We start from the raw sequence: 27,624 nt of genomic DNA, 5'->3' as shown, positions 1-27,624 counted from the left end.
CAAGTCACCCTTTATTTACATATGAACAGTCCCCTCATTCAGAGGCAGCTACCAGAGCGTCAGCATCTTTGACACAGCCCTATTTATTTATATTGTCAGCCAGGGCTCCCTGATTGGATCAGATTAATATTCCCAATCAGGGACAGCATATTCTGTGAGGTCCACCTTGCTGAGCTTGTTACAATCACTATAGCCTTTTGTTGTTTTTTAAAACTTACCCAACCTCTGGCTTAGTGCTTATCTTGACCACATTCTGTGTTTTTATTTTCAATTTGATGGTATCCATAACTTTCCTAGTTAACCATGGTTGGCTTCTCCCCTTCCTAGAATTCTTCTTTGTCACTGGGATACATTTTGTTGTCAATCATGAACTATTTTTTAAACAGTTTGCTATTGTTTATCAACTGTCTTTGCACTTCAACTCCTTTTCCAGTCCACTCCAGCTAGCTCTGCCCACATTCCTTTTGTAATTGTCCTTAAGTTTAGCACGGTTGATTCTAACCCAAGTTTCTCCCTCTCAGACTGAACTCTAAGTCCTACCAAGTTATGGCCACTGTTACCAAAGGGATCTTTTATTCTGAGATCATTTATTAAACCTGCCTCATTGCACATAACCAGGGATCAAGCTATTTTGCATCTGGTAGGATCTATAACATATAGTTCTAGGAAACTGTCCTGAATATACTCTCTGAATTCTTCCTCGTGGCTACCTCTACCAATTTTATTCTCCCAATCTACATGAAGATTAAGGCACCAGTGTTTTAATGTACTGTATTTTTTCCACGTCTTCATTGGAAGGATCATCAAATGAGGCCATATGGGCTGAGACAGAAAACACCGAGGCAAGCATGTTGTTGGATGCATGCTATAGGCCTCCCAAACAGTCAGGCCGAGATAGAGGATGTAATCACATTTCAGAGAAGTGTAAGATTAATAAGGTAGTAATAGGTGATTTTCAGTGCCTAAATATTAACAGGGATTTTTTAAATATGTAAGATAGAGCAGGTACAAAATTCTTATGTTGCATCCAAGAGAATCCTTACAGTCAATACGTAGAAAACCCAACAAGGAGGAGGCTGTTCTGGACTTAATATTTGGAAATATTAGGGGCATAGGCAGGTGGATAGCATATCAGTAGAGTGGAACATTTTGGAGATAGTGACATTAACTCAGATTCAGGATAATTATGAAAAGGATAAGGATGGGCCACAATAAAAGTTCTAAACTGGGGAAAGGCAAATTTTGCTAAGATATGATTTAGCAAGTGGACTGGCAGCAGCAGTTTGCAGATAAAACTGTCAGAGCAGTGGGAGGCATTTGGAGAGAAACTAGTAAGAATACAGGGCAAATATATTTTTGTAAAGACAAGGGATGGGACCATGACCACAGAACTCTGGGTGTCAAGAGACATAAAGATCATGATTATTGAATGATTTATTGTCACGTGTATTCAATGTAAAAAAAAAATCAGTGAAAAGTGTGTACCTTTGCCATACAACCCGTGCATTCAGCTTGGTTCCCAATCGTGACCTGGCTCCTTCCTGACTCCTTAGGTAGGTAGTTAAAAGGGGTGAAGGGGATAGAATTACTACAGAGGGAGAGAGAAGAAGGGAGAAAAAAAGAAAAGGACAAAGAAAGAAAGAGAAAAAGAACTGGCAAGCAGAATGGAATTCTGAATGGAGCGACTTACCCTGCCGTCATCTTGCCGGAAGAGGAGTTTATCTGAGATGCTGAGGGCTGAATGTGGCAGAGTTCCTACAGGAGCATATTTTTTAAAAAAAGGGAACTTTGAAAAGAAAGTTAGGAAAGCTAGGAGAGTGCATGAGAAAGCAGTAGTGGATAGAACAAAATAAAACTCCAGTATATAAAATGCAAAAGGATAATGAGAGAAAGACAAAGGCCTTTAAGGGTCATAGAAGTAATGTACGTATGGACCTAGAAGACGAGGGATTCATCTTCAATGAATACTTGCCATCAGTCTTCACAATGGAAAAGGATAACACCGGTATAGACACCAAGATGGAGGACTGTGAAACATTAGAAGAAATTAAATAGGGGAGGTTCTAGTGGGTTTTGCAGCCTTCAGAGCGGATAAATCCGCAGGCCCAACTGTTGAGGGAGGCAAGGCAGAAGGTTTGGAGGCTCCTGCAGTAATTCATTCTGGCTAAGAGTGAGGTGCCAGAGTACTGGAGGACTGTTAACATTGTCCCATTATTAAAAAAAGGTGGGGGAAGGGATAGATTTAGAAATTACAGACCTGTCGATCTAACCTCATTAGTGGATAAGTTATTGGAAAGAATTCTGAGGAGCAGAATGTATCTAGTTGAACTGATGCCGATTAATGTGGGATACTCGGCATGGATTGGTTTAGACAGGTTTGTGTTTGACAAATTTGATCAATTTTTTTGAGGAGGTAATCAGGAGTAATAAGGGTAATGCATTTGATGTGGTCTAATGTACTTTAGCAAGACTTTTGGTAATGCGCCTCATGGCAGAATGGTCAAGAAAGTAAGAGCCCATGGAATCCAAGGCAGAGTGGTACGCTGGATCCATAATTGGCTGAGAGAGAGGAAGCAGAGGGTATTGGAAGAACGATGTTTCTATGACTGCAAGTCTGTTTCCAGTGGGGGTCCACAAGCCTTGGTGTTGGGTTCTTGCCGTTTGTAGTGTACATTAATGATTTGAATTTAAACATAGAGAGTATGATCAAGACATTAGAGGATGGCATGAGAATTAGTAAGGTAGTGAGGAGGATAGCTGTAAACAGCGGGTGGATATCAATATACTTCTCAGGTGGACAGAGGTGTGGTAAATGGAGTTCAAACTGGATTAGGCTAACAAGGCAAGGGATTACACTGCAAATGAGGGGGTATCCTGGAAAGTATTGAAGATCAGATCCTTTCTCTGAAATATTCATTGATGCCATAATTCTCCATGATAGCTACGCTCTTTCAATTCTGCTGTTGAACATTCCTGATTTTAAATGCACCACTGTTGGTGGCTGTATCTTTAGTTGTGTAGATCCCAAACTCTGAAAATCCTTCCTCAGGTCTCTTTGCTTCTCTGCCTTGGTGTCCTCCTTTGGGATGCCTCATCAAACCTTTAACCAAGACATCAGATTCCCACTGTACACAAGGCATTTAGCTGTTCCTTGTCACCATAGGGGGCACGGTGGCTCAGTGGTTAGCACTGCTGCCTCACAGCGCCAGGGACCGGGTTCACCCTTGGGCGACTCTGTGTGGAGTTTGCATGTTCTCCCCGTGTCTGCGTGGGTTTCCTCCAGGTGCTCCGATTTCCTCCCACAGTCCAAAGGTGTGCAGGCTCGCTGGATTGGCTGTACTAAGTTGTCCATAGTGTTCAGGGATGTGTACATTGGGTGGGTTATAGGGGGATGAGTATGGGTAGGATGCTCTGAGGGTCGGTGTGGACTTGTTGGGCCAGAGGGCCTGTTTCCACACAGTAAGGATTCTATGATTCTATGATCAATGATCTCTCTCGATTCCATCATCATTTCTCATTTCACAGTGATTATCTGACATTGCATCTAATGTCGTTTAATTAACGAAAACATTGGAAAAGGCAGAGGCGTTGCTTTCCCTTTGTCTGCATCGTTTCGTTGGCAACTACTTCCTCTGTGTAATCTTCTAAAAATGTTGTGTTCCTCTTCTTCTGGCTTCCTCCATCCTTCTCGTCCTTTGGCTCACCATTGTTGGTTGTGTAAATAGGCCTTCATAACTGAAGATGGCACTTCTGAGAGTGTAATAATGCAGTTTGTTATGAAGCAGAGATACATTAGTCTCAAAACGTTAACTTTTTTTTCTGTTTGCAGATGCTGCCAGATCTGCTGTGTTTCTCAAGTACTTCCTGTTTTAACGTAATTTTGCTCAACTTCTGCAGTGGGGCTTGAGGTTGGAACTAGCACAGCAGTCAAGGGGAATGAGTAGATGTTATTTATTTGGACTTTTGGAAAGCACTCGGCAAGGTGCCATAACAGAAGTTATTGTGTAAAGTTAGGGTTCATGGATTGAGGATTAATTAACAGATGGAACAGAGAGAAGGAATAAACAGGTACTTTTTGTGTTCGCAGACTGTCACCAGTGGGGAAGTGCAAGGGTCAGTGCTTGGGCCTCAGATATTTGCAATTTGTCTCAGAGGAATTACTGAGTGTTTTGTATTCAAGTTTTCTGCCAGTATAATGTGAGATGGGAAAGTAAGTTGTGAGGAGGGCACTGAAAGGCTGCAAAAAAAATGATGGTGAGTTAAACAAGCACAAGCACACAAGATCATGGCAGATAGAATATGAGGTGAGATGTGGAATTATCCACTTTGGAAGGATAATAAAAAAGCAAAGTATTTAGAACGCCAAGGAACAGGGAAGTGTTAATGTTTAAAGAACATGGATGTCCTACGCAAATCACAGAATTAATATGCAGCTACAGAAAACAATTGAGAGAGCAAATGGGCTGTTCATCTTTATTTTAAGGGCTATGAGTGAATAAATTGTCCTCTAACATTGGAACCTGGGCGACATCACATCTAGAGTACTGTATGGTGTTTTGATCTCCTCACCCGATGTAGAATATGTTTGCCTTGGAGGGAATACAGCAAAGGTTCACCTAGATTGATTCCTAGCATGATGGGTTTAGCTATGAGGTGAAATTGCATGTACCTGGCCTATATCTGTAGAATTTAGCAATGTGAGCAGTGATCTGATTGAAACATAATATTCAAAAGGGGCTTGAGACCATAGTTACTGAGCTTGTTAGGTATTTCCTAGGTTGAGGGTAGAGCACAAGAGTCTGAGATGAGAAATTTCTCAACTCAAAGGATTGTGGACCTAAAATTCTCTCCCCAAGAAATCAGTGGATGCACAGTTGAATATCCTCAAGACAAAGATGAGTAAACTTTGAATGCTAAAGGGATTTGGGGATACTGCAGCAAACTAGATTTAAAGGGGGGTGTTCATAATCTTGTTGAAAGACAAAACAGATCTAAAGAGCTGAATTAAATGGTTATTAAAGGAATTAGGTACACAGATAGTGGGTGCACTGGTAGTAATCTTCCAGTAACCCTTAGATTCTGGAAAACTGCTGGTGTAGTAAACTTATTCAAAAACATAGGGAGACAAAGGAACAGGGTAAGTATAGGTCAGTTAGCCTAACATCTGCCATTGGGAATTGCTAGAGTCTGTTATAAAGGGTTTAGAAATGCATAATAAAATCAGCATAGTTAATGAGGGGAAATCATCCAGGCAAATTTGTTACAGTTATTTTAGGAGGTTGCAAACATGATTCGTAAAGGATGTAATATATTTGGATTTCCAAATGACATTTAATAGATAACACGCATAAGGCACCTAATAAGATAAGAGCCAATGGTGCTGGCATAGTAGCATGGATAATGAATCAACAAACTCATAAGAGACAGAGGGTTTGAATGAAGGGAGCATTTTCAGCATAGTAGCCTGTAACTGGTGGAATACAGCAATGAGAAATGCTGGGGCCACAATTATTTACAACATATCTTAATGACTTGGATGAGGAAAATGAATATACTACAGCCGAGTTTGCAAATGACAAAAAAAAGTGGGAAGGCAAATAGTAAGGATAAGAGTCTACAAAGGGATACAGACAGGTTACAGAGTAGGTAAAACTTGGCAGATGGAATATAATATGGGAAAATGAGGTTATGCATTTCGACAGGAAGAATACAAGAGCTGAATATTATTTAAATGGGGAGAGCCTACAGAAAGCTGCAGTTCAAAGGGATTTGGGAGTCATCATGCATAAATCACAAAAGGCATCTAAGTTCAGCAGGTAATGGCAAAGGCAAATGACTGTTGGCTTGTATCTCAAAGGGAAGGGAGCATAAAAGTAGGGAGGTCTTGCTAAAACTATCCAAGATGTTTAAGCAGTAAGTGAATTAATGGTTATGTGAAGAAAGCAGCAAACCAGAGTTGAGGATTATCAGATCATCCATTGATTGGCAGAGCAGACTTGAGGGCTGAAAGGCGTACTTCAGCTCCTATATTCTTATGGTCTTATTCCTGCTCCTGTTTCTTGTGTTTGTACTTGGGTGATTACGCTATATTGGATCACAGCTGACTATGATACAAGAGCAGAATTAGGCCACATGGTCCGTTGAGTCTGCTGTGCCATGTAGTCATGGCTGATATGTTTCTCAACCCTGACATCAAATTTAGGACACTATTTGGTGTAGTTGTTACATGAAAATGTTGGAAATTAATATTTTGTTACTGTTGAAAATTAATTTATGTAAATATTCTGTGCAGGTATTGCAGGATGTTGTGCAAAGTCAACAATTGCCCCTCTGGATCGAGTGAAAATTTTGCTACAGGCTCACAATCGGCATTATAAACACCTTGGTAATTATTAACAGAATCTGTCAGTCTGCTGTAAGATTTTTATTTGGGTACAGGAGCATGCCAGAGTTTGAAGAAACTGGGACAAATGTTAGTCAGGTTGCCAATGACTCATTTGACGTTAAAGACAGAGTTTGAATGAGTACTTACCACAGCATTATTTTGCTTGGGAACTTGACTGAAATGAATGAAACATCCACCTAAAGTGAGGTCTGACTTCTTGGCCCTTAGCATATGTATTATGTCAGACTTTCACTGTGATTCTACCTTGATCTAAAATGGGGAAATAATGGATAGCTAGCATTTCCCCATAAGAAAAGGACCACTTGAGGAGCAACCCAGAACTGTTCTCCAAACTGTCCACGTATCTGTGCTGCTAACGGTGATCTGCCTCAGCACAAGGTCATTACACACTTAAAGCAAAGCTACAATGTAAATACGCAACTTCGAACAAGTAAACTGACTGACTAATTTGTGCTGACAATTTCCAATCAATTTCCTCTTGTTCTAATTTCCGCAAAATTCTCCCTCTTGCACAGTTCCCCAATCCTCTGCTCAGGAGCCAGTTTGCTTCTGTTGATTTGAACTAATTCAGTGATAGACTCCTGGTAAAATGGAGCATAGAGTAGCACAACAGCAAGGGAGAAGTATCACCTTGGAATCAAGAAGGAACCAGAAGGAAAAGATAAAGTAGAGTTGGGGAATGGAAAATGAGTGGAGTTCAACACTGTTGGATTGCCTCTTGTATTTCATGACTTGAACATAAACATCAACCGTAACAATCACAGAGTTGGATCTTTATCTTTAAGAAGCTGATGTTACCCCATCAGTATGAGTGTTCAGTCCAATGAACACAATTTTGTTTACTTTATTCTGAAGTATTGAGTTCATAATTCATTATAAAAACCCTGGTACCAAGCTCAATTCTAGCCTGACCAGAGCAAACAGTGACTTGCTCTAAATACTTACACTACTGTGGAAGTCTGATATGAAGTGGATCAGTGTATTGTGAATTCACCAATAGTGAGAGTGTTCATGGTTTCAAGAAAAGAGAATTGTGCCCATGCAGAAACACAAAGGAAAGTAACCTTACTACAAGCATGGTAAATAAATCTCTCCTGTGAGATTGAAGCGGACAGAGAGATGAAATTAATACGTTTCTATCCAAATACATCCTTTACTGTAGCCCATCAGCTTGGCTCAACATGACAATTGCTTTCTCCTGCTGAAAGGAAATGCTTTTCTCTTTTTAAAATTCTGCTTCACCCCCACGTAGCTACTTGATTTTGAAAAAAAATCTCTCAATGAATAAGTTTGCAGCTGCAGGCAGTGGAGAATGAAGCATTTATCTAAAATGAGCTCTGACTTCTTGACCTTTAGCATCTGTATTATGCCAGACTTCCATTGTGATTCTACCTTGTTCTGTACATACTATGCATGCTCACATTAAAATGCAATGTATTGAAAGAAACATGATGAAGACTTCAGATAATGTGGAGCCAAGACAATACATTCATGTTCATCTTCTCTCCAATGTTAGATTTTGTTACAGATCAACCCTAGCACTTGATTGCTGTCAACAATAACGAAAGAAACGCTCCAAGTTTTTCTGAATTGAATGATTGACTTTCCCACTTTATCAGCATCTTATCATTCAACAAAGCAGCCCTGTTGAGCATAACTGAAATCTGTTTTAATCCAATGTGTGCTGATCCCAAATACAGCAGTGTACATTGAAATGCATAGGTAGTTGAACGTACATTCTCACACATGTTGGGCTACAATGTGGATGAAGGATGAAGGTTGGAGATTGGTGCAGTAAATGGGAAGAAAGAAATAAAAGGAAGAGTTGTTTTGCATAGTGAGATATCTGGAATGAACTATCTGAAAGCATGAATGATGCAATTCAACATTAACTTTGTGAAGAGAACTGGGATTTCAAAGACTGCAGTTGACACAAGACACTGAAATGAGGTAAAAACCAAGGAAGTTCATAACAGATTTGAGGAGTTCAATAACAGGTAGTCTGTAACCATATAATAGATTTATGATAAGTTTCAGAAAAGCCAGGTAAAGATGAGGTATTTTCCACTGACCTGTTGCTCTCTTGCTACGGTCTGTAATACACTGCTGAAGGGGAAGTGGAAGCAGATTTAGTAGCAACTTTCAGAAGTAAATTGGAAAGTTACTTAAGGTGACAAATGGACAGTACAACAGAAACATCACAAAGAATTGGTAGCTGAGAATCTTTTCTTAAAGATGAATTATGCATACATTATCACACAAAGCAGCCAAGACACTATAGGAGAATGATTGGAAAATTCTTGCACTTATGATGAACTCCAGGGAAATGTGTACACTTTAAAGCTAGTTCAATTGAGTGAAATTGCAAAACCACCGAGAGATGAATTTCTCAAGTCTAAATCTAACAGCTATCTGGACCTGGCCAAGATGCTGTCTTTCCAGTTGCTGTATTATAAAGGAACAGGATATGAACCATTGAAATGTATAAGTAATGTCTTTTTTTGGGGGAGTGCAAGTGCTTTGTGTGTGTGTTGAATGTAGATCAGTTCAGCACAGGACAGGCCCTTCAGCCCACCATGTCTGTGCTGACCATGATGTCATTCTAAACTAATCCTATCTACCTGTACATATTCTGATCTTTATAATGCAGGGAAGGTCTTGATGAAGCAGCCAGGGGTGGTTGGGGGCTCCTGCAATTATGTCCTGGGGTTAAGATGATTGGCTTCCAAAAGTTGCTGTCATCTTCCTTTGTGCTAGGCATATCTTTAGACCGTGGAGAATAGGAGGAACTGGAGAATGGGAGGCAGCACCTTGACTGCCCCATTGATGACCAAGATCCACCTCATCGTTTTCTGGATACCTTACAAATTGTCAAAAACTTGTTCAACATGGTAGCTTTTAAGCAGTGTCTAAAAACAGGTTGAGAAGCGGAGACGTTTAGGAAGGAGAATCCAGAACTTGGAGCTAAAGCATCTGAAAGCCAGCCAAGAAAAGTAGGGCATTTAAAATTTATCAGGCTCCAGAGGCCAGAATTAGAGGAGTGCAGAGAGGGCTAGAGCAGCAGAGGAAGTTACAAACAAAGGGAAGAGATGAAGGCAAAGAGTGATTTGAAAACATCCACTTTTAATAATCAATGTATTGTTTGGCCAGGAGCCATTTGAGTTCGGTGACCCTGTCACTCCTACCAGACCCGAACCTCGTTACTCCCACTGGAACTGAGGTTTGTTGCTGACCCCTGAGTGTGATCATTTCCCATGACTCCAATTCTCCCTCTGACTTTAATCACTGTCACTCCCTCCCGAACCCCAGCCAAGATCTATAACTCCTTTTTTCACCCTAACCCTCTTGCTCCCCCACTGAAGTGTGCCAGGGTCATGAAAGTATTCTGTATTGATTATGCTGTAGGAGGGGAAACTTCCTGCAAGATGGATACTTTGCCTCCCGCAGGAAGGGATGTAGTTTCCTCATTGGAAGATACGCTTTCCCTGCGTAATATAATTTCCCAGTGGATGGGCTAATTTTCTTGGGTAGAGATAAAAAAAAAAACTGCAGATGCTGGAATCCAAGGTAGACAAACAGGAGGTTGGAAGAACACAGCAAGCCAAGCAGCATCTGGAGGAAAGGAGCAGTGATGCTAGGTGGATACTGGTAGTAGGTACCACCTGGTTGGTCGATGGGAATGAGGGTCAAAAGGTGGAATGGAAGGGAGGAGGTAGGGTGGAAAGGGAGCTGGGGGATGGGTGGGAAGGTTATTTGAAATTAGAGAACTCAAATGTTGAGTCCTCCGGGCTGTAGGGTGCCCACGTGGAAGATAAGGTGTTGTTCTTCAAATTTGCATTCCGAGTCGGTATGACGTGGGAGGAGGCCGAGGATCGACATGTAGAAGGGGGGAGTAGGGCAGGGAGTTGAAATAGGGCGTGACCGGGAGGTTAGGCTGGCCATTACGAGCCAGGCGAAGATGCTTGGTGAAACGGTCACCTGGTCTATATTTGGTCTCTCTGACATAAAGAAGTCCACATCGGGAACACTGGATGCAATAGACCAAGTTGGAGGAGATGCAGGTGAAGCTCTGTCTCACTTAGGAGGACTGTTTAGGACCTTGAATGGAGGTGAGGGAAGTGGTGTGTGGGTAGGTGTTGCATCTTTTACGGTTACAGGGAAGCTACCGCGCAGGTTGGAGTGGTTGGTGGGGAATGTGGAGCGAACTAAGGAGTGACAAAGTGAATGGTCCTTGCGGAAGGCAGAGAGGAGTGGGGAGTGGAAGATGTTCTGGGCGGTGGGGTCTAATTGGAGTTTGCGGAAGTGTTTGAGAAAGACACGTTGGATGTGGAGGCTGGTGGGTTGGAAAGTGAGGACAAGGGGTCCTTATCTTTATTATGTTTAGAGGGGTTGGGGTGGTTAGGAACTGTGGAGTGGGGAATGGAGGAGGCACAGTGGAGGGCTGTCTGGATGACAGAGAGGGGAAAAGAGCTTTGTACCCTAACCTTAACCACCCCTTTCTGCCTTCTGCAAGGACCATTCCCTTCGCCACTCCTTAGTTCGTGCCACACTCCCCACCAACCACTCAGACCCACCTGGTACCCTGTAACTGTAAAAGATGCAACATCCGCTCACACACCACCTCTATTCAGGGCCCTAAACGGTCCTTCCAAGTGAGACAGAGCTTCACCTGCATCTCCTCCAACTTAGTTTATTGCATCTGGTGCTCACAATGTGGTCTTCTCTACGTTGGTGAGACCAAACATAGACTAGGTGACCGTTTCGCCAAGCATCTTCATCTGGCCAGTAATGGCTAATCTAACCTCCCGGTCACCGCCCATTTCAACTTCTCGCCCCACTCCCCCTCCAACATGTCTGTCCTTGACTTCCTTCAGTGTCACAGCGACTCGGAATGCAAATTTGAAGAACAACACCTTGCCTTCCACCCGGGCACCCTACAGCCTGGAGGACTCAACATTGAGTTCTCCAATTTCAAATAACCTTACCACCCATCCCCCGGCTCCCTTTCCAGCCCCACCTTCTCCCTTCCATTCCATCTTCTGACCCTCCTTCCCGGCCACCAACTGGATTAATCCCTCCCATCAACCAACCATGTCGTACCTACTACTGTGTTCACCTATCACCACCGTTCCACGACCACTCCCGCCACCCCCTTCATCTGCAGCTCCCCCTACCCCCACATTTAGTCCCGAAGAAGGATATTATCTGAAACATTGATTGCTCCTTTCCTCCAGATGCTGCCTGGCCTCCTGTTTGTCTATATAATTTTCCTGGGGCTGGGTTTACTCTACTGGATTGAGGAGGGGTAATTACCCATTACCTTGTGGGAGGCAGGGTTAATTTTCCTGTGTGGTTGAGAGCCGATTGCCATACAGTAGCCAGGGAGTATGGCAGGGAATAGGTGAACTAGGACAGGGCAGAATTTAATTTGTGTTTTATTCATTCAGAGGATATGGGTGTTGCTGGCTGGGCCAGCTTTTATTGCCCCTCCCTTCTTACCCTTGAGAAGGCGGTGGTGAGCTGCTACAGTCCGTTTGGTGTGGTTACAACCCAAATGCATAAACGCCATTACTATGGGGAACACTGCATCCAAAATAAAACTATTTGTGTTTGAATTGCCCAACATTTGTTTGCTGGAATGACTGTTGTTGCCCAATAAGTGTTGGGATATATTCTGTGCCTGACACATTGTTGGGCCCTTGCAAACCTTTGGCATTACACCACATATGTGTTATAGACTGCAGCTGAGATGAAATCAGTCCATTTTGTTCCTCCCTGACCCTGTTTACTGCCTGAAAATCAGCTGCCATAATGACTAATTCCTGCTTTGACATTGATAGATTTTAACCTGTGCGTCAAAGTTATTTAAGTAATGTGGGAGAAAAAAGAAATGACCTTAAGTCAAGTTTGTCAGAATATTCATACAGAGATATGTTCTGTTTTCAAATAAGGCACTGGTATATATTGATGCCACTGCACAAAGGGTATTGAAACCAGTGTAGTTGTCAGGTGAAACAGAGTTAAAGAACAGGAGGTATTTGAACCAGGAAACACAAAACATAATTCATTTTAAGCTATTCTGATCTTGTTTGCGCATTTAGTTTCCAAATTTCTACCTCTACATTTGTGATGCAAATGTCATTGTAAATTTCTCACATTTTGAATACACCCTTCCACTAGTGTTGTACATATGCTCATAAATTATCCAGTTTTAAGAAATGCTTATGATCAGAATCAGTTTTGAAATTAAAAGCTCAATATTTGGAGCTCAGTTTGTGACTGGGATCTTTCTTACAGGAGTGTTTTCTACTCTGCGTGCTGTACCGAAGAAAGAAGGCTTCCTTGGCCTGTATAAAGGCAATGGAGCAATGATGGTCAGGATCTTTCCTTATGGTGCTATTCAGTTCACTGCGTTTGACCGATACAGAAAGGTAAAGTTAGTTGAATAAATAGAATTCATGATAATAACGTTATTATAATATGGAATTAATATGCAAGTACAATTTGTGACAGTCATTTCTGTTCTATAGCTTGCTGATCTGAATGAATGGGAAACTGTAGTGTAGCAGTAAACTCTAATAGGTCCAATATTCTTAGGTCCAATATTCTGGAGCAGCAGAACAGTAATCTGTAAAAGAACTTCTTTTTATTTATTCATGAAATTTGGGCTTCACTGGCTGTGCCAACGTTTATTGTCTGACCCTAATTGCCCTAGAGAAGTTGGTGATGGAGCTGCCTTGAACTGCAGCAGTCTTTCTGGTGTAGTTGCATCCATGTTGCTGTTAGGGAAGGAATTCCAGGTTTTTGACCCAGCCATAGTGCAAGAAAGATGATATAGATCCAAATCAGGACAGTCGGTGCATTGAGAGGAACTTGCAGGTTATGTTCCCATGTATCTGCTGCTGTTGAGCTTCTGTATGGTAATGATTGTGTTTGGAAGGTACTGCCTAAGCAAACCTTCGTGAATTTTTCCACTGCCTCTTGTAGGTGATGCACAAAGTGCGTCATTGATGGAGGGAATGAAGACACAGTGCCAGTCATCCAGGCAATTGGGGAGTATTCAATCACACACCTCAACTGAGCTATGTAGATGGTGGACAGGCTCTTGGGGAAGTTAGTGACTAATTGCAGGATACCTAGCCTCTGCCCTCTCTTCGAGCCACTGTATTTATATGGTCCAGTTCAGTTTCTAGTTAATGGTAACCTCAAGGATGTGTTGGAGGAAGTGGTGGGATTCAACTATTGTAATACTATGAATGTTAAGAACTTTGCAGTGATCATTCCTACCAGTGCTGTTATGGTCAAATACATCTGTGACAGACAAATTGTTGCAGTCAAGAATGAATTTTCTCCTTATTGGTTCCCTCATTGCCTGCAGCAGACCCAGTCTAGCAGTTATGGCTTTAAGATTTGGATCAACTACTGATTGAACTGGTTATTTTCAATGCTGAGCTACTCTTGATGCACATTACATCCACACCCAGAGTACATTCTGCACCCTCAGTTTCTCCTTCAAGTAGTGTTCAGTGTGAAAGAGTTTTGGGCAGTGGGGTAGAGTAAATAGTAATCAGTGGGTCGTTTGACCTAATGCCATGAGATTTTATTGTCTCTGGAGTTAATGTTGAGGGGTCCCAGGGCAACTCGCTCCTGACTGTATACCGGTGTGATGTTGGGACAGAGCATGATGGTGGTATCTGGCACATTATCTGGAAGGTATGATTCCATAAATATGTCAGTCTGTTGCTTGATTAGTCTGTGAGACAGCTTTCTTTGATGTTGATGCTGGCTCCCTGAAGTTACTAGGAGGACTTTGTAGGATTGAATGGGTTGTGTTCCCAGTGCATCTGTTGATGTTAGGTGGTCTATCTGGTTTTATTCCTTTTGAACATGTTAACAGTTTGGTACAACTGGCCGACTTTCATAGGGTAATTAGGACCAACCACATTGCTGTGGGTCTGAGTACACGTGTAAGTCAGACCAGGTAAGGGAAGCACCTTTTTTTCCTCTAAATGACATTAATGAAACAGACGGGTTTTCTTGACGATCGGCAATGGGTCCAATAGACTTCTGATTCCATATTTTAACTATTCAAATCTGACCATCTATTGTGGTGCAATTTGAACCCAGGCTTTTACCTGTGTTGCTGGATCACTGGTCCAGCAACAATGCTCACTCCATCATCACTTTCCCTAATGATAAATGGCTGTACCACTGTGCTTCAGTGGTATTTTGTGTTGTGAATGTTGTGGTCTCTAGAGTGTCTCGTGGAGGGCAGTTTCATTGAATCATTATAGCACAGGAGGAGACTATCCAGCACATTGCATCTGTGCCCACTGTCTTTTGAGAAATCTAATCAGATAACATTGCCTGGTCTGTGTATGGCACTGTGCTAAATGAGACAAATTTAAAATAGATTTGGCAACTTAGAACTGACCATTCATAAGATGTTATGGGCCATCAGCAGAATTGTATTGAATCACAATCTATAGCCTCACGGCTGGACATATTCCTAGCTCTACTATTGCTATCAAGCTGGAAGATCAATCCTGGTTCAATGAGGAGTGCAGGAGAGCATGCTCACAGCAGGACCAGGCAGACATAAAAATCACCTAAAAGGGTCAACGTGGTAAAGCTAGAACATAGGACCATTTGTGTGCCAAATAGTAGAAGGAGCAAGTGTTAGAGCTAAGAGATTCCACAACCAACAGATCAGCTGTAAGCACTGCAGTCCTCATGCATCAATGTTGTGAATGGTGGTGTATAAGGAAAGAACTAATAGATGGAGGCAATTTCCCAGATATTCCCAATCACAATGATGGGAGAGCCCAGCACATTAGGGCAAAAGACAAGGCTGATGCATTTACAGTTATCATCAGCAAAAGTGCCAAGTGGATGGTCCATCTTGGCCTCCTACTGAGGTCCCCAGCATCACAGTTGTCAGTCTTTAGCCAATTCAGCTCACTCCACCCGACATCAAGGAATGGCTGGCTACTCCAAAGTCTATGGGCCATGACAGCATTCTGGCAGTATTACTGAAGACTTGCACTTACACTCCAGATCTGTGTTGTGCTGTAATTCTCTGGCATTACCATAACCAAATCACTACCAACATCCTGGGGATACTACCAACAGTTGACCAGAAACTGAACTGGTTAAGCCATATAAATACTGCACTTTCATTCACAAGTCATTCAAATGGGTCTTCCCTTAACCATTCCCCTTGATTCACAAACAGAAAGTGCTGGACAAACTCCACAGATCTGGTAGAATCTGTGGAGAGAGAAGCAGAGTTAACACTTCAAGTCCAGTGACCCTTGGTCTCCTTTATTAGAGTCAAGAGTCATAGATTCTAACAGCATGGAAACAGGCCCTTCAGCTCAACTCACCATGCCGACCAAGTTTCTGAAACTGAACTAATCCGTTTGCCTGAATTTGGCCCAAATCCCTCTAAACCTTATCTATCCATGTGCCTGTCCAAACATCTTTTAAATGTTGTAATTGTACCTGCCTGTACCACTTTCTTGGGAGTTTGTTTCATATTCACACCACCATCTGTGTGAAAAAGCTGCCCCTGAAGTCCCTTTTCAATCTTTTTTCCTCTCACCTTGAATCTATGCCCTGTAGTCTTGGACGTCCCTACCCTAGGGAAAGTACTTTGGCTATTATTATCTGTGCCCCTCATGATTTTAAAGAAACCTCTATCAGGTGAACACTTAGCTTCCTACGCTCCAGGGAAAAACGCCCCAATGTATCCAGCCTGCATCGTTTGAGGTGGCACATTGGCTCAGTGGTTAGCACTGCTGCCTCACAGCACCAGGGACCCAGGTTCAATTTCCATCCCCAGGCAACTGTCTGTGTGGAGTTTGCACATTCTCCCCGTGTCTTCATGGGTTTCTTCCAGCTGCTGTGGTTTCCTTCCATAGTCTAAAGATATGCTGGTTAGGTGGATTGGCCATGCTAAATTGCCCATAGTGACCAAGGATGTGTAGGCTAGTGGGGTGGCAATGGGAAATGCAGGGTTGCAGGGATGGGGTTGGGGGGTGGTGGGCCTTGGTGGGATGCTCATTAGAGGGTCGGTGTGGACTTAGTGGCCAAGTGGCCTGTTTCCACACAGTAGGGATTTTATGATTCTCTGATTCTTTCCTTATAACTCAAACCCTCCAACAGAATCATAAAATCTCTACAGTGTGGAAGCAGGCCATTCGGCCCATTGAGTACATTCTGACCCTCCAAAGAACATCCAGCCCAGACCCAATCCCCGACTCTGTCCCTGTAACCCTGTATTTCCCACAGCTAATCCACCTAGCCAACACATTCCTGGACACTATGGGCAATTTAGCATGGCCAGTCCACCTAGCCTGCGTATCTTTGGATTGTGGGAGGAAATCAGAGCATCTGGAGGAAACCCATGCAGATACAGGGAGAATGTGCAAACTCAACACAGACAGTCGCCCGAGGGAGGAATCGAACCCAGATCCCTGGCGCTGTGAGGCAGCTATTCTAACCGCTGAGTCAATGTGCTGTCCCAATCTTGGCAACATTCTTGTAAATGTTTTCTGTATCCTTCCCAGATTAATAACATCCTTCCTGTAGCAGGGCGAGCAGAATTGTACGCAGTACTTCAAATGTCTTAACAACGTCTTGTACAGCTGTGACATGACGTCCCAACTCCTATACTCAGTGGTCTAATCAATTAAGGCTAGCATGCCAAACACCTTCTTCACCACCCTGTCTACCTGTGATGCCACTGTCGAGGAACTATGTACCTGCACCCCAGGTCTCTGTTTGACAACACTCCTCAGGGCCCTACCATTAACTGTGTAAGTCCTGCTCTGGGTTGTCTTGCCAAAATGCAACATCTCGCATTTATCTGAATTAAATTCCATCTACCATTCCATGGTGCTCTCACCCAGTTGATCAAGATCCTGTTGTACTCTTAAATGACCTTCTTCACTGTCCACTATACCAGCGGTTTTGGTATCATCCACAAACTTACTTACCATGCCTCCTGTCGTAGGGCCATCTACATGTTGACTGAGCGTTTTCCTGACCACACTTAACAGATTCCTCCCCATCCAAGCCCTTAACACTATGGCAGTCCCAGTCTATGTTTGGAAAGTTAAAATCCCCTACTATTACAGTTCTATTGTTCCTACAGCAATCTGGGATCTTCCTCCATATTTACTCCTCAATTTCCTGCTGACAATTGAAGGCCCTATAGTATAATCCCATCAAAGTGATAACCCCCTTCTTGTTTTTCAGTTCCACCTTTATTCACCTTGGTTAAGCTATATCTTTCTAAATGGAAGTTTTGATTAAATTGCTTGGAATTGATTAAATTGCTGATCATAAAGAGTTTCAGTTCCATTCTTAACCAAAATGTCATTATTGATCTCTGCATAATATCTATGAAAAATCTTACTGATATCATTTGTTTCCTTTCCATTTTTGGTTCCCACACTTTCCTTAGTTATCCTTGTACTCTTTATGTAATTATAAAACATCTTTGATGTTTCCTTGAACTTTATTTACCAGTATTGTTCATGCCCTCTCTTTGCTTTCTTAATTTCACCTATACACATTGTTCTCCTCTAGATTTTCTACAATGCCAAGCTCTTGGTGTCATACATACATTCCTCTGCTTTTTTCTTTCTTTTACACTGTATACAGTTTGACATCCAGGGGCTTTAGATTTGTCTAATCTATCTATTTTGCGTTGAACATGTTTATCCTGAACCCTTGAATTTCCTTGAATGCCTCCCATTACTCTGATATAGATTTACCCTCAAGTACCTGTTTCTGGTCCAGTTTGAATAAATTTCTTGTTAGCTTAACATCATTGGCTTTTCTCCAATTTCGGATCTTTACTTCTGTTTAATATTTGTCCTTTTACGTAACTATGCTAAACCTAATTGAATTATGATTATCATTTCAGAAATACTGTCTCACTGTCACCCCTTCTACTTGCCTGGCTGAATTCCCTAAAACTAAATTTAGAATTGCAACCGCTGATTGCAAGTAAGGATTTCCTTGTTTCAATCTTACTTGGGTCCTTCTCTACAACTCTTTCTGTGGTATGTCGATGACCTCATTGGAGTTGCATCCCATTCTCATTTAGAATTGGAAACAATATCATAGAAATCCAGAGCCCCCCCTCTAGCCCCTATCAGTACTGCTGTCTTAACATTTCTCTTCCCTCTGTGTGTAGCTGAGCCACCCATTGTGCTATGGACTTGCACTCCGCAGAGCAATCCTCTCCTCTGTCAGTATTCAGGATTGACAACAAATATGAAAACATTAGTGTCAGCCTTTATTACAAAGGGATTAATGTTTGTAAGTGAAGAATTATAATTGCAATTCTGTAGTGTTTTGGTGAGATCATACCTCAAACAGAATGTATGGCTTAAATCTTATTACCTAAAGAAGGATCTACTTGCCTTGAATTCATTGAAGGTTTGTGAGAGAGATTTGTGAGATGAGGGAATTGTTCTATGAGGAGAGAATAGCTGGGTTTATATGTTCATATATCAGGAAATGGTTTTTTTTCCCTGAGGGCTCTTTTTGAGACTTTCTCGAGGGTATGCTTGCCTTTATTGATCATTGAGTATAGGAGTTTGGAGATCGTGTTGCAGCTGTACAGGACATTGGCTAGGCCACTTTTGGAATTCTGCATTCAATTCTGGTCTTGTTATAGGAAGGATGTTGTGAAACTTGAAAGTGTTCGGAAGGATGTTTACAAGGATGTTGCTGGGTTGCGGGGTTTGAGCTAAAAGAAGAGGCTGAATAGGCTGGGACTATTTTCCCTGGAGTGTCGGAGGCTGAGGGGTGACCTTAGAGGTTTGTAAAATCCTGAAGGGCATGGATAGGGTGAATAGCTAAGGTCTTTCTGCCGGGGTGGAGGTGTCCAGAACTAGAAGGCATAGGTTTAAGGTGAGAGGGGAAAGATTTAAACTGGACCTAAGGGGTAACTTTTTCCACACAGGGAGTGATGAGAGTGTGAAATGACCTACCAGAGGAAGTGGTGGAGACTGGCACAGTCACAACATTTAAAAGGCATCTGGATGAGTGCATGAATAGAAAGGGTATAGAGGGATATTGGGTCAAATGCGACTAGAATAATTTAGGATATCCGGTCAGCATGGACAAGTTGGACTGAAGGGTCTGTTTCCATGCTGTACAGCTCTATGAGTCTATGACTGCTTCTGAATTCTGGGGGCTCTTGTTTGGTATTCAGGGGCTCCATTTATCATTCTGATTGACTGATTTATTAGATGATGCAGTTGCAGAGTAAGAGTACCTTTTATATTTGTGGATTTATACTTGCACAGAAGCAGAGTGAGAAGAATTCGTCGATATCCTCAATAATTGTGAACTGTGTTAAACAAGAAGTCACACGCCCAAGAAAATCATTGATTTACTGGACATCACAATATTAAAATTAGCACAAGACAACAGGTTAAAGCTAGCAGTGAAATTTTTTTTAACTTCAAAGTAACTGATATACACACAAAACTATCATCCTAAAAACACTTCCTCAGACTGATGTCACATATAATGCTTTTCCATTGCATGTGCACACAGCTGGAAAATTTAACCAGTTACTACTACCCTTTTTACTGCATCTCAGATTTCAATTTAACAGTTGACAGTTTTCATTGCAATTGCACCCATTATGTTTGTTCCCATATAGTTGCGCCAGAACGTATGGGCATTTAAATTAGAGAATCGACATACATTTAGAGTCATAGAGTAATACAGCATGAAAACCGGCCCTTCAGCCCAAATTGGTCCATGCTGAACATGGTGCCCACTCAGCTAGTTCCAATTGCCCTCATTTGGTCCATATCCCTCTAAACCCTTCTCATCCATGTACCCACCCAAATGTTTTTTAAATGTTGCTATTGTATCTGCCTCAACTACTTTCTCCGGCAGCCCATTCCATATACGCACCACTCTCTGAATGAAGAAGTTGCCCCTCTGGTCCTCCTTAAATCTATCCCCCTCACTTTAAACCTATGCCCTCTAGTTTTCAATTCCCCATCCCCAGGAAAGAGACTATATGCATTCATCTTATCTATGCCCCTCGTGATTTTATACACCTTGATAAGATCACCCCACATTCTCCAATGTTTCAAGGAATAAAGTCCTAACCTGGCCAACCTCTCCCTATACCTCATGCCTACTAGTCCTGGCAACTTGCTCGTAAATCTTCTTTGCACGCATTCCAGTTTAACTATATCTTTTCTATGACAGGGTGACCAAAACTCCAAAACTGTACACAATATTCCAAGTGCAACCTCACCAACGACTTATACAACTGTAACGTAACATCCCAACTCCTATACTCAATGCCTTGACACCCCCACAACAGCATCCAAAGTGGTATACCTGTTATTGAGGGGAATGGCCACAGGGGAACCCTGCACTATCTGCCCTCCCCACTTTACCTCAGCCAGCTACCTGCACCCTGCACCTTGGGAGTGACCACTTCACTATAGCTCTTAACAGTGATGTTCTCTGCATCTTGGATGATCCTGAGTGCATCCAGCTCCAGCTCCCGTTCCCTAACGCGGTCTGTCAGGAGATGCAGCCGGGTGCACTTCTCGCAGGTGTAGCCACCAGGGAAACCGGAAGTCTTCCTGATCTCCCACCTTCTGCAGGAGGAGCATGCTACTGCCTTAACTGCCATCCCCACTGCCTTCAGTCTAGACTGAAAGATAGTAAAGTTAAAGAGCCCTTGCCAGCTCTTACCTGTACCCCTGCTCAGCCTCCTCACACTGAAACCTCTTGAGGAAAGGCCTCAGCACTTCAAATCTATTACTAGCCCATTCTCTTAATGGCTGCTACCTTCTACACCTTCACCTTGCCAGTCATCTTCCTCACAGAGCCCCTTTTTGTGGTTCAGAGGAGGAGGGAGGGTTGGAAACACCGATGTAGTGTTTCGGGTTTAACCATACTTTGACACTAGGTTCTCTCTGACCTGCTGTACAGTCGTGATGACTGCGGCGATGTCTCTCAGAATTCTGCTGTGATGACTCTTAGCCACCCTCTGATTCACAAGGAGAGATTTCAAGCTTCCTTTTTCTTTGTTTCTTAGTTAACTGTGTATTCCTTTGTTGCTTGGCTTAAAACTCTTCTCCCCTTCCTGCCTCCCCTTCTCTTTTGTCCTAGCCTCATTTTCTCTTCTGTCCCCATCTTTACCACTTTCCCCTTTTCTCTTTTCTCAAGCAGCAGCTTCGCCCTCTTCTTTGCCTGCATCCTGACTCTCATTTCTTCCCTGATCCCTCGTAGCATCGCTTTCCACCCCTTTGTAGTCCTTCTCCTTGTTCTGTTTGCAACTCCACTCACAGACCTCTCCCTCCCCTTCCCCTGCTCACAGCCTCACCTCTTCATGCAAAGAGGCAGAGAGTCATATAGCGCGGAAACGGAACCCTTTGGTCCAACCCAGTCATGCTGATCATAATCCCAAACTAAACTGGTCCCACCTGCCTGTTCCTGGCTTGTATCTATCCAAATCTTTTTGAATCATGTACTCATACAAATGTTTTTTTAAACGTTGTAATTGTACCCACGTCCACCACCTCCTCTGGAAGTTCATACCACATACAAAGCACCCTCTGTATAAAAAAAATTTGCCCCTCATGACTTTTTAAAATCTCTGTCATCTCACCTTAAAATGTGCCCCCATCCTAGGGAAAAGACAATTACCATCAACTCTATTTATACTCCTCATTATTTTATAAACTTCTGTAAGGTCTCCTCTCACCCGCCTATGCTTCAGTGAAAAAAGTCCCAGCCTATCCAGCCTTTCTTTATATCTCAAATCTTCCATACCCAGCAACGTCCTGGTGAATCTCTTCTGATCCCTCTCCAGCTTAATAATATCCTTCCTATGACTGAGTGACCAGAACTGGACACAGTATTTCAGAAGAGCCCTCGCCAATGTCCCGTACAACCTTAATGTTACTTCCCATATCCTATACTTAAAGGATTGAGCAATGAAGGCAAGTGTGCCAAATGCCTTTTAACCCACCCTGTCTATGTGTGATGCAAACTTCAAAGTGATATGTACCTGAACCCCTAGGTCCCTATGTTCTACTACATTACCTAAAGCCCTACCATTAATTGTATAAGCCCTACCCTTGTTTGTTGTACCAAAATGCAATACCTCACATATATCCAAATTGAACTTCATCCAATTGTAAGCTTTCTCTTTGTCTCTGTAATGCCACCTACCCAATCCCTTTCTTATCTCCCTTGAAGAGTCTTACTTCCTACCCCTGTTGCCCAATGACTAAGAGCTCCATTTGCTACCGTGAAACCAACAGTGAAAGACTTGTTCTCCTGTGGCTCACTTAATTTCATTTCTTTCTTATTTGCTCATTGCTTCTGCAATCACAGGCTGCTTCTTGTGCATTTTTGCCACTGATACAAATCTCAGTGGAGTAATCAGCAGCAGGCCTAAAAGAGAACCAGCCTGTGATTGGAGGAGCAGCTCCCAACTGATTCTGTTCATTCTGCAAATGGTCCATGAGTGAATTTTCGCAGGCATCTTTGCTTTTTGGGATGCCTTTTCCTGCTGCCCACGTGTCTGTTGAGCACTGATCTGTAATTATGAGAGTTTAGAATAGCAAAAGATCATAGCATCATGGAAGCATAGAAAGACATTATTCAGCCTGTCAACTAATTTCAGCCCTCTGTTGTGCATTTCAGTCCATTGCTGTCTACAGGTTTTTTTCCCTGTCATACTCAGTACTCTGTATCCTCCAATAAATCATTGATCTCTGATTCTGTTACCCGCTGTGTGGCGGACAAAATGTTCATGCATTCCCCAATCGTCATTATTGTGTGCTGTAGCCCAAAACCTTAAAATTGTGTCTCCTTGTTTCCACCAGCTTTTCTTTTGTCTACCTGGGCCAAACCTGTCATAATCTTGTACATAATCTATTCCTCTTTTGAAATGTGCCATTAATTTGGTATTACCTCTCCCTATCCCTTTTGCCAAAATGTATCACCTCACATTCAGCCATACCCTCTGCCTCCTATTTGCTCCCCAACCAGGACAACCTTTCCCTCGACTGTCCTTTGATTATTTGTGTTTGTAAAGCACTTTTGGATTCCATTGACTCTTCAGAAGAAATTTGGATGAGCATTTGGAGGAGCAAGAAAATGATGAGCAATGGGAAAACAGGAGCGAAGAGGGTATGGTTGGACAACTGCATCAAAGAGCTGACAAACATAATGGGCACTTAGCCTGCTGTATGATGTGTGTAGTTTTGGTCTAAGTACCTAGGGGAGAATATTTGGGGGTGGTTCTTATAGGGCACTGGTCATGTCTCTACATCTGAACTGGGAGGCCCACCTGCTCCAGAGATGTGTAATAACATCTCACTGAGCAGGTTGCTGATAAAATATCTATAGTCGCCTTGGAGGGTACAATGAAGCTTCATGAGATTGTGAAGTGATTGTCGAATGAGGAGAGAATGACTGGGCCTGTATTCTATGGAGTTTAGAATAATAAATGTGTGTGGAATTATGTGTCAGTGAAGTTACCAGGGTTGTTGGGGTTTTAACCGATTTGCATTGTGGCAGAAATTGGGAAGAATTTTGTGTGTGTAGAATTGTGAACAAATGAATGTTCATTTTGATTATTTTTACAGCTCTTGATAGCTAAACTTGGTATCTCCGGGCATGTTCACCGATTAATGGCTGGATCCATGGCAGGTAATTTGTTTCCCTCTGAATTATTGACAACCTTCCAGTGTAGCTCGTGTGAAGAAAATACCTGAAATTGCCAAAAACGATTAATAATGCTTTTACTGGAATCCTAGGATCAGTTATGGCATAGAAGGAGGCCATTTGGTCCATCACATCCAAGCTGTCACCCTGCAGTCCAGTCAGTCCTCCTAGCCACTGTATTTCTGTAGTCTTGATTATAGAATCCTTATAGTGTGGAAGCAAGCCATTCGACCCATGGGGTCCACAGCAACCTTCCAAAAAGCATCCCACCCAGACCAACCCCCTATACCTGTAAACCTGCGTTTCCCGTGGCTAATCCACCTAGCCTGCACATTCCTGGACACTGTGGGCAATTTGCCATGGCTAATCCACCTAACCTGCACATCTTTGGACTGTGGGAGGAAACCGGAGCACCCAGAGGAAACCCACGCAGACATGGACTATGTGCAAACTCCACACAGACAGTCACCTGAGGCTGGAATTGAACCCAAATTGAATGCCTGGGCATTGTGAGCCAGCAGTACTAACCAATGAGCTGTGCTGTCTGTTATCTCCCTCAAGTTCCTAAATAGTCTCCGTATGAAATCATTCCTTGTGTCTGTTTCCATCACCCTTGCATATCATGAATTCCAGGTCATTACCACATATTATGCAGAAATAATCTCTTTCACTTTCTCCCTTGAAAGTTCATGCCTAAAAGTTTAATCTGCGTCCCCTACTCCTTGTTTTATCGGCTAATGGAGGCACTTTTTGTGTTCATTTTATCCAAATCTGCCTTAATTCTGTACATTCAAATCTTCTCAGTCTCCGTTCCTCCAAGTAGAACAAGCTTTTTGGCCTAACCTTGTCCCTAAATTCCTCCCTTGGAGCCATTCTGGTAAATCTCCTTTGCACTTTCTCAAGTTCCTTCACATCCTTCCTGAAGTGTGGTGACCAGAAATAGACACAATACTCTAGTTGGGGCCTTCAGAGTTTTATAAAGGTTCAGCAGAAGTTCCCTCCTTTTGTACTCTATGCCTTCAGTTATGGAGATTCCATATGCCTGTGATCTCAATGTGTACTGCCACTTTTACAGGTTATACACATGCACCCCCAGGTTCCTCTGTTCCTGCACACAGTTAAAACTAGGCCAATCAGGCTGTCTTCCTATTGCAGTCTGCCATAATGTATTACCTCACTCATTTGCTGTGGATCCAAGTCACTCAGTGCAACAGAGGCGAGGACACCTTTCTTTGTGGATAAAGTATGTTAACTACTCAGCCTTAAGAAATTTCTAATCAACCTGTGATGTTATTACAAATCTCTGGAGCTGGTGGGACTTGAACCCAGGCCACCTGGCTCAAAGGTAGGTACACTACCACTGTGCCACAAGAGCCATAACTACAGTTTTACAGCTCCTTCCACGCCTTAAACCTGCTGTTGTCCCCTTTATATCAACCCTATTGATTGATTAATCAGTTTACCTCAAGCATCTGTTTAATATTAACACACATTTCTTTGTATTAAATTTTGTCTGCCATTTGCCTGGCTATTTTGCTGTCCTATCAATGTCATGTTGAAGTTGATTATTATCCCTGCTGTTAGCCAGACTCCAACTTTGGTATGAAATGAAAATTTGGAAATTTTGCTCTGAGTTTGAATATTCACATCATAAAGTCATACAGCATGGGAACAGACCCTTCAGACCAACCAGCCCATGCCAAACATATTCCCAAACTAAATTAGTCCCACCTGTCTGCTCCTGGCCCATATCCCTCCAAACCTTTCCCATACATGTGCTTATCCAAATGTCTTTTAAATGTTGTAATTGTACCCATATCTACTACTTCCTCAGGAAGTTCATTCCACATGCGAACCACCCTCTGTGTAAAGTATTTGCCCTTCATGTCTTTTTTAAATCTTTCTCCTGTCACCTTAAAAATATGCCCCCAGTCTTGAAATTCCCCATCCTAAGAAAAAGACAACTACCATCAACTCTATTTACACCCCTCATTATTTTATAAACTTCTGTAAGGTCTCCTGTCACCCTCCTACGCTCCAGTGGAAAAAGTCCCAGCCTATTCAGCCTTACTTTATATCTCAAACCTTCCATACCCGGCAACATCCTGGTAAATCTCTTTTGCACGCTCTCCAGCTTAATAATAGCCTTCCTATAACTGGAGAACCAGAACTAGACACATATTTCAGAAGAGGCCTCACTAATGTCCTATACAACCTCAACATGACTTCCAAACTCCTATACTCAAAGGACTGAGCAATGATGGCAAGTGTGCCAAATGTCTTTTTAAAGTGTCCTAGAAGTGAACTTTGGGGTGCGCCTGTCTACCATCCTCCAGTGCAAAAAGATAACTATTTACCATGACTTGTTTTCTAGAGTTTACAAGTTTTTATTATCTGACTGGACACTCCTATCCCATGAGTCACAGTTTTGGTAACAGCATTTAATGTGCTACTTTGTTAAATATCTTTGTAAAATCCATGTAGAGAGCATCCATCATGTTGCCGCATTCAACCTTTTCTGTTGCTTCATCAGAAAAAGGTCAATTAGATAAGTCAAACAGAATCCTCCTTTTACAGGAAGCCAGGGAGGGGTGTTGAGCAGAGGGTTCCAAAAGACCATAATTATAGGAGCAGAATTAGGCCATTCGGTCCATTGAGTCTGCTTTACCATTCAATCACGGTTGATATATTTCTCAAAGCCAACCTCCTGCCTTCTCTGCATAATACTTGATCCCCTTACCAATCAAACTAGCTACCTCAGTCTTAATACAGTGAATGACTTGGCCTCCACAGGCCTCTGCGGTAGTGAGTTCCACAGATTAACCACCCTCTGGCTGAAGAAATTCCTCCTCATCTCAGTTCTAAAATGTCGTTGCGTAACTCTGATGCTGTGTCCTCCGTTCCTAGTTTCTCCTACTAGTGGAAACTTCTCCACATCCACTCTTTCATGGCCTGTCAGTATTCTGTAAGCTTCAATGAGATCTCCCCCTCATCCTTCTCAACTCCATCAAGTACAGACCCAGAGCCGTCAACCAATCCTCGTATAATAAGCTCTTCATCTCCAGGAACATTCTTGTAAACCTCCTCTGGATCCCCTCCAAGGACAACTCATCCTTCCCTAGGTACGGCCTCAAAACTACTCACAATGTTCCAAATGCGATCTGACCAGATCCGTATACAGCCTCAGCAGTACATCCTTGTCTTGTGTTCTACCGCTCTTGAAATGAACGTCAAATGAACCAGAATGTTAACATTAAGAGAATCCTGAACTAGGACTCCGAGGACCCTTCACACTTTGGAGTTCCGAAGCCTTTCCCCATTTAGAAAATAGTCTAAGTCTCTAATCTTCCTACCAAAGAGGTTTACCAGCCTGATTCCGGGGATGGCAGGTCTGACGTATGAGGAGAGATTAACTAGGTTGGGGAGAGATAGTAGGAACTGCCGATGCTGGAGAATCTGAGATAACAAGGTGTAGAGCT

At 42.6% G+C, this 27,624-nt stretch overlaps 1 protein-coding gene across 2 annotated transcripts in view; it reads left to right on the top strand.

Moving 5' to 3' along the window:
• The window catches only part of slc25a16 (solute carrier family 25 member 16), a 55,542-nt gene that overhangs the window by 7,402 nt on the left and 20,516 nt on the right, over nt 1-27,624 (top strand). For both annotated transcript variants that reach the window (XM_048609094.1, XM_048609095.1), the window contains exons 3-5: nt 6,293-6,385; nt 12,704-12,837; nt 24,067-24,130. In XM_048609094.1, the coding sequence (XP_048465051.1) occupies nt 6,293-6,385; nt 12,704-12,837; nt 24,067-24,130 (291 nt within the window). The remainder of the gene's footprint in view (nt 1-6,292; nt 6,386-12,703; nt 12,838-24,066; nt 24,131-27,624) is intronic.

The sequence above is a fragment of the Rhincodon typus genome, chromosome 20, assembly GCF_021869965.1.
Source record: "Rhincodon typus isolate 14 chromosome 20, sRhiTyp1.1, whole genome shotgun sequence".
Taxonomy (NCBI): domain Eukaryota; kingdom Metazoa; phylum Chordata; class Chondrichthyes; order Orectolobiformes; family Rhincodontidae; genus Rhincodon; species Rhincodon typus.
The sequence above is the reverse complement of the archived record's forward strand: the minus strand, read 5'-3'. Positions and strand labels throughout refer to the sequence as shown.